The sequence below is a fragment of the Leopardus geoffroyi genome, chromosome D1 (genome assembly GCF_018350155.1).
Source record: "Leopardus geoffroyi isolate Oge1 chromosome D1, O.geoffroyi_Oge1_pat1.0, whole genome shotgun sequence".
In the NCBI taxonomy this organism is placed as follows: Eukaryota; Metazoa; Chordata; class Mammalia; order Carnivora; family Felidae; genus Leopardus; species Leopardus geoffroyi.
Genome location: NC_059329.1, coordinates 67974616 through 67988448, shown reverse-complemented (window position 1 = coordinate 67988448; position 13833 = coordinate 67974616). Strand labels below are relative to the sequence as shown.

The following is a 13833-nucleotide window of genomic DNA, read 5'->3' as shown; positions in this document are numbered from 1 at the left end:
CAGAGTAGAGACATGCTGGCTTGTCAAGGAGCATAATTAACTCTTAATGGGGGCAACAGGGTGAAGATGGGCAAAGCAGGATGCAGCCACAAGAGGATTTGCTGAGGCTGAATCATTCTTCCTGGTGATTATTTTTATTCTGAAATGCAGAGATGTCTTCTTGGGGGTAAAGCTTCTTCTTACTTTTTCCGTGCTAACTTACGCCAAACTACATTGCTCAGGTCAAATAACCTCCTGGAACTCTCAGTGGGGCCTGGGTCAAGTCTATAACCCAGCCCATTAATCCACTCACAGGTCCCATTAATGACTGCCACAGGCAGAAGGGCCTCTGGGCCCCATTGTGTGGGAATGGGTTTCCCCCGGATGGTGGAGCTCCACATCCAAGAGGTGGGGTCTTTGGATTCATCCCAGCTCTAGTGTGGACAGCGAAGATGGAACAGCATCTGGAAACAGACACACCCAGCTTCCGAACGTTAGCTTTGCCACTTACTCTGTGTGATCTTGGCAGGTTATAAAACCTTAAAAGTTATAGTTACACCATCTGAGGGGGCAGTTTTCAGTCTCAGGATTGTTGCCAGCTGCATGAGGGAAAGAACTTTACACTTGTCCACCTGCCAGTGTTGTTCATTTGGGAATGCCATCCATTTGTTCATTTTCTTCACTCATTCATTCATTCCACATGGATTTACTGTCTGCTATGGGCCAGGACTGGCCCGTGTCACAGACCATGAGAAAGACATAGCCCCGGCCTGCTCAGACAGGGGAGAAAGGCACATGAAGAAGCAGTAAGAACACAGCACACCAAGTGCTACAGTAAGAGAAATGGAGATGATGATGAAGCATAGGGCCATGACCTTACACCCAGATGTGGGTCAGGAAACACTTCCAGAGCAACAGAGAAGCTGAGAGAAGGAAGAAGAGGACTTCATCTGACAAAATGAAGGCAAAAGTAGAGGTGACATGGGGAAGGGCCCATGCAATGGAAATGGCATCACAGACAAGGTGAGGCAGACCTTCCTATGCCACTGTTCCTCACCCTTAAAAGAGATCGTATTACCTGGCTGCATTGCTCTGAGGATTAGGGGAGATAACACATGGAAAGCACTTCACATGGTAGCTGGCACATAGATGCAGCCATAAAAGCTAGTTTCCCTGAATGGCTCTCAGGAAGGTTATAGCCGTAATAATAGTAGCTAACAATTATTGCACATTTGCTATTTACCAGGCTCCATGCTATGTACTCATAGGTAGTGTCTCATTTAACCCTCATAACAACCCTGTGAGGTAGGCACTATTATTATCCCTATTTTAGAGAGGACAAAACAGACAAGAAGGAGTAAATGTTCTTTGTCCAAGACCACACAGCTGGAGCCAGGATTCCATCCCAGCCTGTCTCTCCCAACAGCATCAACAGACCACCTGCTTAATGGGGGAGGAATGACACAGAGCTGGGGGCACTTTATCAAAAGCCACCACCTACCTCCTCACCCAGGGGATGGCTTTGAGAACCTAGCAGAAAGCCAAGTCTGACATCAGGGCTCCATGGACCTTTTGCTTTTGCTTTGCGACAGCTGTTAGCAGGTCTCACTAATGGATTACAGTTCTCAGCTTTAGATGTGACACCCATCTCTCTGTAGGCTGTGGGAGAAGTCCAGAGAGTGTTTACATATGCTGCCTCACACAGGCAAGCCAAATAGTTCTTTTATAAACGAGGATTTGCTACATAGATGTTTCTGGAGCCTCTGCCTAGGGAGCTGGCACACATTTCTTCAGAACTTCCAAACTGCAAGTTTGGGATTGAGATGCTTTTGCCTGGTAGAGGAGAGGAAGCTCAAGAGAAAAGAATTTGACTCTGTTCCTTGTCCCCTGTCAAGATCAGGGGATTCACAGAGCACACACGTGCCTCGGGTTGTTGCATTTTGCACCCCTAATTGGGTCCATTGCCTTCCTGCCACAAGTTGTCAAGACCATGAAAGCTCAGCCGCCATCAGTCTCTGGCCTCCTTGGCTAGATGCCCCACCTGTGTGGTCCATTGACCTGGTGTTCCCTGAATTCCAACATCCCTCTTCTGTTCTAAGCAGAGTGCTTCGGTTGCTAACAAGAGCTATGTATCAGCTAGCTCAAGTTGAGGTGGCTAACGATACCACAAACTCTAATGGGCACAGGAAGTAAAGTGCAGCTGGACATGGGCACCCGAGCCCGGAAGCCACTAAAGCCATAGCAGGGGCAGAACTTCTCTAATCCTGTCTCATGCTTCATTTCTTCCTTGGCCACATTGGATCTCTCAGCTTACATATGGCCCGATAGATCCTCCATACCCAATCTAAATGGCTTCACAATTCTTGTGGCCACCACCCATTGACCACACGGACTCTCTCATCTAGAGTTCTAGGACAGAGTAAGAGGATGATGAGATGGTTACATTCCAGAAGGAGAAGGATGGAGAATAGAGAAAGAAATAGAATTATTAACTCATTCTAAACTGCATGTTGGTGCCCACCATGGTCTACTCAGCTATAGCTGGTGAGCAGGGCCATGTGGACCATAACCTGTCCTCTCCAGGGACTGGAAGTAGACATATGCCAGAAAGGAACATTGAATATTGGCTTTCTTACTGGACATGGTAAGACACTGGTCCATGGTACCCAGGCACTGGTTCTATTGGTTGCTATATGCCTGTAGGTGAGGATAGGAGATACCTCTCTCTTCCCCTACTCCCATCCTGGACCCTTTATCCACCTGTCTGACCTCCACTCTGGAGATTCATCATCTGGGCACCACAGGGGCCAAGCCAGCCCCTGTTGGATCTGCAGGGGGCAGAAAGGACCCAGAGGACATCTCAGGCCTGAAGACAGCTAACATATTGCCCACTTTGCCCAACCTTCCAGAGCAAAGACTTCTAACCAAGGACTATTGAAGGCCGTGGTGCCACCCCTATGGAAATAGACAGGATAAAGAACCTGGCACCATCTTGTGCATGTGCGTGTGTGAATATCTTTTATTTCTACCTGGACTGTCACAGTTTAACAACACAAAAATGCTTCTCCTTCACAGGAGGCTGGTTTTCCCTCAGCACCTTCATGCAAGGCAAAAGCTGGTGGTTATTGCTCTCCAGAGTATTCAAGGGGCCGTGGGGCGATTATGGACATGGGACTTGTCTCAGTGGAATGCTGGCTTCTCCTGACTTAATGCATTTGTTTCTCTGTTCCTTTCTCCTTGGTGTGGCTACCTTTCCTCTGGTGTCCAGCTGCAGAACTCTCTGAAGACCGATTTGTGTCTTGATCAGGGTCCAGACACAGAGAACGTTCCCATCGTGTACATCTGCCACGGGATGACACCGCAGGTGAGTTCCCTGAGAGAGGCTCCTGTTGGGGGTGTACATATGTATGTCCGGTGTGGAGAAGGATAGCTAAAGTCATGTTGTGGCTACTGTAGGCCCAGAGGCTTCCAGGGCTCTTCAATAAGAGTATGCTCATGAGTAGAAGAGGAGAGTCATGCCTGCCTTGCCTGGAAGGAGGTGGGGGGAGCAGATGCTGGAATGCCTGGATCCCCTGGGGTGGGGAGCAAGGAAAGGGATAAATTTCTAAACAGGAACGCCTGCCTTATTGGGGAAACTATGGGTAAATCTCAGTCCTCACTCCGGCAGCCATGCCCTTCCCTAGCAGGCGGGAACCCAAGGTCCCCCCAAGCTCCCTGACATCTCAGAATCCCTTCACAGTGCCATTTCATGGCCTCTGGGCTCTGCCCTTTAGTAGATCACAGCTGGAGCCAAGATCTATAGCCAGGAGAACTTTTCTAGCTCTTAGGACCTTCTCCTGGTGGAGAATGAGGGGAAGCTACCAGGGAAATAACTTATCCTAGGAAAAATTAGCCACTCATAGCCTAGGCTCCAGATATCCAAAAAGGATGCTGAAACACAGGCAAGAGAAATGGCTTATTCAATAGAGTACAACGGACAGCCATTTTTCCACGGATGCCACAGACTGACCTGTTCTGACACTTTCAGAGTTTACTTATCTTACCTCCAGAAGGGCACAATGATTTTTTTTAAAAAGATGGTATAGAAGATGTGTATATTTGTGCAATTATAACTGAGTGTTTAGAAGAGTGGTTACCCACCTAAACATACAACTGAAGGCTATCACGATGTGTGTGTGCTGAGACTTACAGCAACTGTCCACTGTGACCTCCACCCGCTCGTCCTTTATGGGGGCCAAGCTGCTGTGACATCACTGACTGGTCAGTTGTAGGTCAGCAGATCACACACTCCCCACACCACACAGTATAGCAGCTCATTCCTCATTCTTACAATGCTGCAATATTTTTCACAGATGACTATTTTTACATAAACTTTTTATTGATACGCAACATACGTACAGAAAGTAGCCAATTGTAGGTGTACAGATTAGCGAGTTTTCAGAGCAAATGCACCAACATAACCAGCCCCTAGATTAAAAAAAAAAAAAAAAAAAAAAAAAAAAGCATTATTGCCTGATTCTGAATTTTATATAAATAGGATCCTAGGGTGTATGCTTTCTCATGTTGGCTTCTGTCTTTCCTCATCGTATTTGTAAAGTTCCTCCATGCTGCTACATGTAGCTGTAATTTTCCTTACTGTGTAATTTTCCATTTTATGAATATACAGTATTGCCTATATATTTATGGCTGATGGACACCTGGGAAATTGACAGTTTGAGAGTATCATGAATACTGCTGCTATAAACATCCTTGTTCATGTCTTTTGGTGCACATTTGGACTCATTTCTTTTGGATTTATACCTGAGTCAAATCACTGAATCATAGGGTTGATGTGTGTTTACTTTTAGCAGACAATGCCTGCATTGGTCGGCTGGGGCTGCTGTAACAAAATGTCACGGGAATTTATTTTCTCACAGTTCTGGTGGCTGGGAAGTTCAAGATCAAAGTGCTGGCTGATGTGGTTTCTGGTGAGGGCTCTTTCTGACTTGCTGATGGTTACCTTCTCTGTGTCCTCGCACAGCAGGAAGAGAAAGAATGAGAGAGCTCTCTGGTGTCTCTTCTTGAAGGGACACTAATCCCATTAGATCAGGGCTTGACCCTTATGACCCCATTTAACCTCAAAGATTTGGAAAATTCTCATCCTGTCCATATGGCATGTTCTGAAGAGAACCCTGAGTGTGACTGAACAACTGTTTGATTAAGAGACCATGGTAGGGGGCGCCTGGGTGGCGCAGTCGGTTAAGCGTCCGACTTCAGCCAGGTCACGATCTCGCGGTCTGTGAGTTTGAGCCCCGCGTCGGGCTCTGGGTTGATGGCTCAGAGCCTGGAGCCTGTTTCCGATTCTGTGTCTCCCTCTCTCTCTGCCCCTCCCCCGTTCATGCTCTGTCTCTCTCTGTCCCAAAAATAAATAAACGTTGAAAAAGAGACCATGGTAGGACTCGTGGACTCAATCGGCCATCACAGCAGCAGAAGCCATAAATAGAGATGAGCTTATACCAGCAGAGACACTGGCAGCCTCCCCTGAAGAGAGGGCAGAATGAAGGCAGGCTGATGGGTTTCTTAGATTTCACAAGGCAGGAGCATAGAGCTGTTCAGCTGTGAACATGCACTATTCCTCAAGAGAAGAAAGATGCTGAAGGCCAGACCCACCAACAGACCCAGGGGCAAGGCTGTCACTTCAAAGGGCAGGCCTACCTCTCTGGTTTCAGTGGTCCAGGATGACCCTTTCCCAGGACCTCAGGGGTAGGGTCAAAGCAATGAGTGGCTTGGGCAGGGCCACCCCAGAGGGCCAAAGGGTCAGGCAACTCCACAGAGCCATAGGGTGATGCCACCCCAGTGGGCCTGGAGGGAAGAGCATCAAGACAAAGAGGATTGTTCTCAAGCCTTGAGATTAAATGGAATTAGCCTTGCTGGGTTTTGGACTCATTTGGGATCCATCACCTTTTCCTTCCAATTTCCCCCTTCTGGAACACACTTGTCTAACCGGTGTTTGCCCAGCCACCATATTTTAGAAGCACATAACTTCTCTGATGTCACAGTTTCTCAGCTGGAGAGAAGTTTTGCCTTGGAATAAATCACACTTTGAGCCTCATGCCCATCTGATTTCGATGATACTTTGATGACATTTGGACTCTAGAGTTGATGCTGGAATGACTTAAGATTTCAGGGGCTGTTGGGATGAAACAAATGCATTGTGCTTGGGAGAAGGAAATGAACTTGGGGGGGGGGCAGGGGAAGAATGCTATGGACTGAATTGTGTCACCCCCAAATTCATATGTTGAAGCACTAACCCTGACTGTATTTGGAGCAAGGAAGCAGTTAAGGTTAGATAAGGTTATAAAGGTAGATCCCTGATCTTATAGAATTAGTGTCCTTGTAAGAAGAGACACTACAAAGTTTCTCTCTCTCTCTTCATCTTTCTGTCTCTGCCATGTGACAACACAGCAAGAAGGTGGTTAGCAAGCTAGCAAGAGAGCTCTCCCAGGAACCTGAAGGCACCAGCACTTAGATCTTGGACTTCCCAGCCTTCAAAACTGTGGGAAAATGACTTTCTGTTATTTAAGCCACCCAGCCTGTGATACTTTGTGGTGGCAACCCAAGCCAACCCAATATACTGTCAAACAGATTTCCAAATTAATTAGTTCAATTTTCACTCATGCCAACCACATGTTATCTAGTTGTTCCACATCCTTGCCAACACTTGGTATTACCTGTCTTTTTAAATTATAGACATTGTGGCAGGTGTATAGTATCACACCATGGTTTTAATTTGCATTTCTCTGATTGTTAATGCAGTTGGACACTGGAGTTTCCAGCTCAGAAATTCCCCCAGGTTATTCTTGAGTATGGGCCAACGTGGCCAGGTCACAAGTAGTTTTGTCTTTTTGTCAATTCCTTGTCTGCTTTTTAATACATGCAGTCCAGGAGACAATGAAGGAACTTACTTTTAACAAGTCTACGTGGAAATCTGCAGGATTGTTGCTTATCTGGATCATTGGACAAATGTTGAGTTTTTTCTCTGTGGGATAGCAGATGTCAGTTTGGGCAAAGGCTGCCAGTCTACTAGCTGCTGCTGGTTCAATATAGGGCAGTCTGTGTTGTGGCTAAGAGCATGGATTATGGAATCAGGTCGTCTGGAATCAAATATCAGCTTCAATGCTCTCTAGTTGTCACATTTTTAAATGGGCAAGTTTTTAAAGGTGGGCCTATTGTATTTTTGTAAAATATGGATTCATAGTGGTATATACCATCAAGGTTGTTGTAAAGATTTAATACATGTATTTAAAATAGTGTCTGGTAGGGGCACCTGGGTGGCTCAGTCGGTTGGGCGGCCGACTACAGTTCAGGTCATGATCTCACGGTCTGTGAGTTCGAGCACCTCTCGGGCTCTGTGCTGGGAGCTCAGAGCCTGGAGCCTACTTCAGATTCTGTGTCTCCCTCTCTCTCTCTCTGCCCCTTCCCTGCTTGCTCTCTCTCTCACTCTCTCTCATAGATAATAAACATTAAAAAATGTTTTAAATAGTGCATGGTATATAGTAAGCACTCAATAAATATTAGATGTTAATGTCGCCATAGTGCTATACTATTACTATTGCTTTTGCTTATTAAGCCTTGCTCAGTATAAATACCTTCAAGATTCTAACTCCAGCCCACACTGGACTGACTTTCCTTGACCTCATGGGCCATGTGCTATGGATTCCTGCCCTAGTAAAAGCCTACCCCTAGACTAATGGAGCATCACTGAGTTTCTGTGGCAGCAAAAATACAGTGGAATAATGGAAAGGGGGGCTTCGGGAATCCAGAGTTCTAGGCTTGGTCTTGCCACACATTTGTAATGTCACCTTAACCCTCTCTGAGCCTTTGTTTTATCCTTTTATTGAGACATGATTGTACACTAAAGTACATATATCTGAAGTGTTCAGTTCAGTGAATTTGCATATTTGCAGGCAACCACGTAGGCAGCATCCAGATTGAGCCTGTCATCCCACTGGGCTTTCCTCATTCCTCCTCTTGGTCAGTACTCTACACCCAAAGGTAATGGCGATTCTGATCCCTAGCACCACTGATTCGTCTCATCTGGGCCTGTCTTCTGTGCAAATGAGGAAGCTGTGCTGGCCAGCTGTAGGCCCAGCTCTGCCAGCTCTATCTACTTACCTTCAATTCCTTCATTCTGAAATTTAGTTGGCCTGAGAAGCTGTGAGTTTGTGCTGGGCTTGCCAGGAAGGCTGGGAGCTGCCTTCCCTCGGTGCTTTATGAATCAACTCCTTCATGGAGATATGCAGCAAGTCTTAAAGACTTGGGTCCCCCTCCCCATTCCTGTACTAGGCTGTACAGGGAGCACAGGGTCCCAGTTGCCTTCTCCCACCAGGCCCACAGAGGAGGTGCACAGTTGTTAGTGCCCAGAGATAAGGAGGCTGGAGACTAACCTCAGATCAAACACATTTCCCAGAACAGGGTGGTAGGTAACCTGCCATGGCGGGAATTTGTTGAGTCTGGCCTGCCCTGTGGCCCAAGAGGATGGGTTCATCCTGGAGATGGGCTATGTGTCCTTGGTAGAGTTCCTCCATCCACCAGACATAGAAGCAGGTGCACAGGATAAGCAGTGGGTGATAAGGCAGGGCTTCTGACTGGCAAGCCTTCCCAAAGGTATCCACTAGCCCTTAAAAACTTCACTGGCTCCTGGGGGGTGGGGTGGGGCAGGTTGGATGGGGAGGAGAAAAGGAGAGGCTTAGGGCTATCACCTTAGTATGTGGTCAGGGTACACCTCATGAGAGGACTGTGGACAAATATAGAGACTGAATCTCTTAGACTTGGTCCAAATCAGACCCTTGATATGTATTTCCAGGAACATTCCCCCCCCCACACACACACACACACTGACAGCTCTTGGAAAAATCTCTTGTTACCATGGCCACAGAGGCCACAGAGACCAGGGAAGTTCACTTATGCACAGATGAGACTGCCACATACAACTGTGCAGGTGGTACACTGCACAACTCCAGGGGAGGGATGTGGCACCTCACACATTGTTGTCTGGGGAGTAGAGATCAGCCCAAAGTTATAGTCTTTTCTAGACTCTGCTAGGAGTTCCTTCCTTGATAGGAAGCTTGAAAATGCTGAAAAGCAAACGATGAGGCAATATACAGTGGTCAAGAACCAGGCTGTCTGGGTTCAAATCCCAGTCAGACCACTTACCAATTGGGTTCCTTGAATAGGTGTCAAAATTTCCTTGTGCCTCAATTTTCTCACCTATAGAATAGAGATTATAGCAGTACCTACCTTCAGGGTTATTATAAGAATTAAATCAATCAATGCACAAAGCACTGAGACAACAAACCTGGTACACAGTCATTGCTTACTAGATATTGGCTCTTATTATTACAAGATTGGTAAAGAAAGTCAAGACTGTCCTTGAGAACGGGAATTGTTTAGCCTGGAGAGGAGCAGATCTAAGAGAGACATGAAAATGTCCAAAATTATAAAAGGCACATATTTTTGGCTGAGTATACAGAAACTCTTCCCAGTCATTGGCTCTGATGATACCGTGACCTCTCCATCATCAGAAGTGTCCAAGTCAACTCTGGTGGACTCCAGGGGCATTATGAAAGGTTCCTATATCATGTAGGTGCTTAAGCTAAGAAATCCCTAAGGACACTCCCACCCTAGAATTGTATGACCTTTTAATTCATTACATTTTTTTTCTTCTGAAATCAGTGAGAGTCCAACATGTACCAGGTCATGTTCTTGGCCCTGGGAAACAGTCATGAGCCAGATGGAAGTCACTGCCCTCATTAAGTCCCCATTCTAGGGCTGGAGACAGACTGTTCTATATTTTTTAATCCTCAAGTCTTCACCACAGCCAGAGCTTGAACTCTTCTCTCTCCTAAGAATTACACATGTGGCCAGAGTTGAGCTGTGTGGCTTGGATTTCAGCCAAGCACGGCCAAGAATGGTGAAGGAAGAAAACGGTCAAGAAGGCAGGACAGCAAGATGATCCAGTTTATCCTGCTGACCCGGAGAGTCATTTCCCTTTCTCATTTCCTTCTTTCAGATTTCTAACTTATTCCATTTGGGGTTTTAAAACCAGAAAGAATCTGTATCAGTCAGGTAATAAACAATCCTCAAACCTCATTGCCATTAATCAAACAAGTTTATTTTGTCAATTCAAAAAAGTGAAACATGATTCTTAAAATCAAAATGAACATGTGACAAAAACTTATTTAATTCCTTAATCAGGGAGCCAGTAAGAAGGTTAAGCAATTCTGGAGAGCATCTGAGGAGCTCAGGATCTCTAGGCATTTTCTAAAAAAGAAGGTTAGAATAAGATTGCTAGATTAGATACAAAAGCAGTCAATGTCCTATAGGGAAATAAAATCGTAGCCTTTAGTGTGATCTTTACTAGACAAACCTGGAAGTTACCATTTAACTTCCTAGTGTTTGGCTACCAGTCAAAAGGTAAATAACAAAGTCAAACACAGGTACATTCTCCTGGAAAATTGCATACCCTTGGGTGGGCTTGTTCATGCCCCAGTAGGATATTGAAAGGACAGACCGTTTCCTCTCCCATTTTGCCTTATTTCCAGGTTTTAGACATTTCTCTTACTCTGTTCACAAAGCTGGCTAAAGGCAGAGTGCCTCTTTAGGCCATTAGTGACATCCCTTGTGGATGCACTGTCTGACCACGTGGCCTTTCCCCTAGATTATTTCCTAAGGCAGTCATCACAGTGGACCACGGCCTGGGTGGCTTAAACAACAGAAGTATATCGTCTCACAGTTCTGGAAGCTAGAAGTCTAAGAACAAGGTGTTGGCAGAGCTGTGCTCCCTCTGAAGGCACCAGGAAAGGATCTGTTTCGGGCCTCTCTCCTAGCTTCTGGTAGTTCTTGGCTACCAAGAACTCTATTTGTGGTAGCATACCACCTTCGTGTGGTGTTCTCCCAGGTCTCTGTCCCTTGTCGTAAGGATGCCAGCCATACTGGATTAGGGGCCACCCTACTCCCGTGTGACCTCATCCTGACTTAACTAGTTACATCTGCAATGACTATTTCCAAAGAAGGTCCCATTCTGCGATACTGGGGGGTGGGGGATTAGGACTTCAACATACGAACTTTTGAGGTACACAGTTCCACCCACAACCCTCCCTCAAAGGGGAAGAGTGTGCCTGGAAGTCTGATTTTCATGCCTCAGATGAAAAGTGCCTCACCTTACTTCCTCTCACGTCTGATTCACCAGAGCCAGTCACACAGCCCTGCCAGCTAACTACCGAGGGTGTGGGAAGCTAGGGTTTTCTGCGTGCCCAGGAAGCCGGTCTCTGCCACAGAAACTTAGATATTTGCTAAATCACTTCCACCTCTGACAAATAAGAAAACAGGAAAATGATAGGAGCAGGCTAGCCTGAGCCCATATGTACTGCAGGTCACTGACAAACACAGGGCTAGGAAGGGGGCCTGTATTTTGCCTTCCAGTGTCTCCTCCAGCTTCGATCATTCGTTCTTCAAACATAGGAGACAGGTTGTGTTTCAGGAAGTCCCCATAGTTTGGAAAGTTGTTTTCCTTGAAAAACCAATTAGTCTAGTGATAGGAACGGTAACATAGAGCAACTTCTAGTGGGGGCACGGTGAGCTGGAAAGAGGGACTGGGTTCACATCCGTGTTTAAACCCTGTGAGAGATTCTGCTTCCGTGTTTTTTAAAAAGTTTACTCTGATCTAGTTGTGATGTTCTCAGCTCTGGGTAGGAGAAAGCATAGTGTAACTAATCAAATTAGTGAGGTGAAGCTGCTGGGAAGCATGCTAATTGGTTAATGAGTAAACGTAACCATTTTATTTAAATTAGCAGCAAATTTCGAGCTATCCTCAAAATAACTGAGAATATTAGCCCTAATTAGTGTAACAGCCTGGAAAATTTCTTCTGCTGGGAAAAATACAACAATAGGGTCTCCCCACAGACTCCGTTATTTATTCAATCAATCACTCCTTCCTTCGCTCATTCAAGAAACATGCACGGAGCATTACACTTTATGCCACGAATTGGGAGTGGCAAAGGCACTTTGCCCAGGCCCCACATCTGGAGGGGTCCCAGTGCGGACAGGAAGCCAGGCACTGGGATCGTCACAGTTCATACGATGCAGCCTGCCGCCCCTGATCACCTTCTCATCAGCCCATCAAAGGACGGATAGCACAGGACAGGGTCTGGGGGGCTTCTCCTGTTCTTTGCTGCCTCCATCTTCTAGGCTACAAAAGGCCCAGGGAAAACAGTGCGTTTCCTACAGGAATGTGAATTCCTGGCTGTAGACGAAAGATGAAAGGATCTTTAACTCCCTCTAAAGCTTTGCAAGTACTTACACCGCCACGTTGTGCTTCAGGAAGTGCTTTTTGACTCAGAAATATAAAGATTAGAGTTTAAAGAAGTATTCTATTTTTACCCAGAGACAGCTTTCACGTTAGATCGGGTAGTAGGTTTCATAAAAGAGAAGTGTGGCATTCTAGATGGACTTTGGTGCCTTTGCGTTTTTAGATTTTTTTTGGAATTTCTTCATTTTTTAAAGTTCTAACTTGGCTGTATGTGCATACACACGTGCCACTCCCATGTGGGGCTGTAACGGAGCCAGGTCTCCCGCCCTGGCGGGCGCTCCTGGGGGACATTAGAGGCCTCTCATGGACTGTGCACACATCCCCCAGATCTCCCAAGTAACACCTCAGAGACAACTGAAGAGTCTTACTTTGCGCGGCAAGAATTTAAATCACCAGCCGCTTCTCTGTGACCTTTGGAAGGTTTCTCCACTTCTCTATGATTTTTATTTTTCAGTACATCAGGATGGCTGGCACTGAATGGCTGTGAGGTTTTGAAAAGCTTCCTTGAGTTTACCCCCTGGCTCTGCTAGGATCAAAGTGCGCCCCGCGCACCTCCCAGTGTGTGGCTTTGCTGCCCAGGTACCAGCTGACAAACGTTGGCACAGTGCCCTAACTGGGTTCCAGTTTGAGGGGAGCCTCAACCAGCCTTGCAACTTAGGCGGACGCCTCCAGGTCTGCATGATGCAGGGCCTCATCAGAGGTTTATTGGCCCCTGAGCTGTGGCATCTCATATTCCAGGGCCGTCATTTCCACAGGAGGCAGAGTAAGTGGTACTGCTGGCAGAATGACTGGTGACACTCTGATGGCCTGTGCATGACAGCTTCTGACCCCGTGCATAGAACATGCCTGCAGGTGCTAGATCACACCCGAGGGTGGCCTCTCCGAGTGTGCAGAAGTGGGACCCTCAAGGCTGGGATGGGGAGGGCTGGCATCTGCAGTCATCCCAGCCACCCCACCCCGACCCCGAACCCCCAGGGCTAGAGTGGCTCCCTTCATCCTTACAGCCCTAGAAGCATCCATGGAGACCTGGTGTCTAATGTATCCTGCCTGCATCCTGGGGCTCAAGAACTCACTGCACTCTGTCTGCTCCTCAGTGAGGAGTGAATGCATGGTTGGTTTTCAATCCAGCCTGAGATCTCATTTCTTCCATACAGCCCTACTAAAGGACAGTAACTAGCCGGTCCTGGGCCGTGTGGGGGCTACTTGGGTGTGAATCCTGATTCTGCACTTAGAAGTTGTGTCACCTGGGACAGGATACTTAATTTCTCTTTACCTGGAATATCTAACTTGAAACCTAGTTCACAGGAAAAACTACTTAACTATAGGAGGTTATTTACTAGTTTGATTAATACACATTGTGTATATATATATATATATATATATATATATATATATATGTATAATTTCTATATAAAAGACACGTCATATATATGGGATTGCTATGTATTAGTCTCCCTAGATACCTTCCAGGTGTCATTTCATCTTAAAGCCCCATGGCCACCTTA

At 46.4% G+C, this 13833-nt stretch overlaps 1 protein-coding gene across 2 annotated transcripts in view; it reads left to right on the top strand.

The window, feature by feature from the left end:
• GALNT18 (polypeptide N-acetylgalactosaminyltransferase 18) overlaps positions 1-13833 on the top strand; it is a 354010-nt gene that overhangs the window by 302841 nt on the left and 37336 nt on the right. The window contains exons 9-10 of one of the 2 annotated variants that reach the window (XM_045484519.1): positions 3248-3343; positions 7926-7952. In XM_045484519.1, the coding sequence (XP_045340475.1) occupies positions 3248-3343; positions 7926-7937 (108 nt within the window). In that variant the 3' untranslated portion in view covers positions 7938-7952. Of the gene's footprint in view, positions 1-3247; positions 3344-7925; positions 7953-13833 lie in introns of those variants that run through there. The other variant, XM_045484518.1, reaches the window with a different exon arrangement.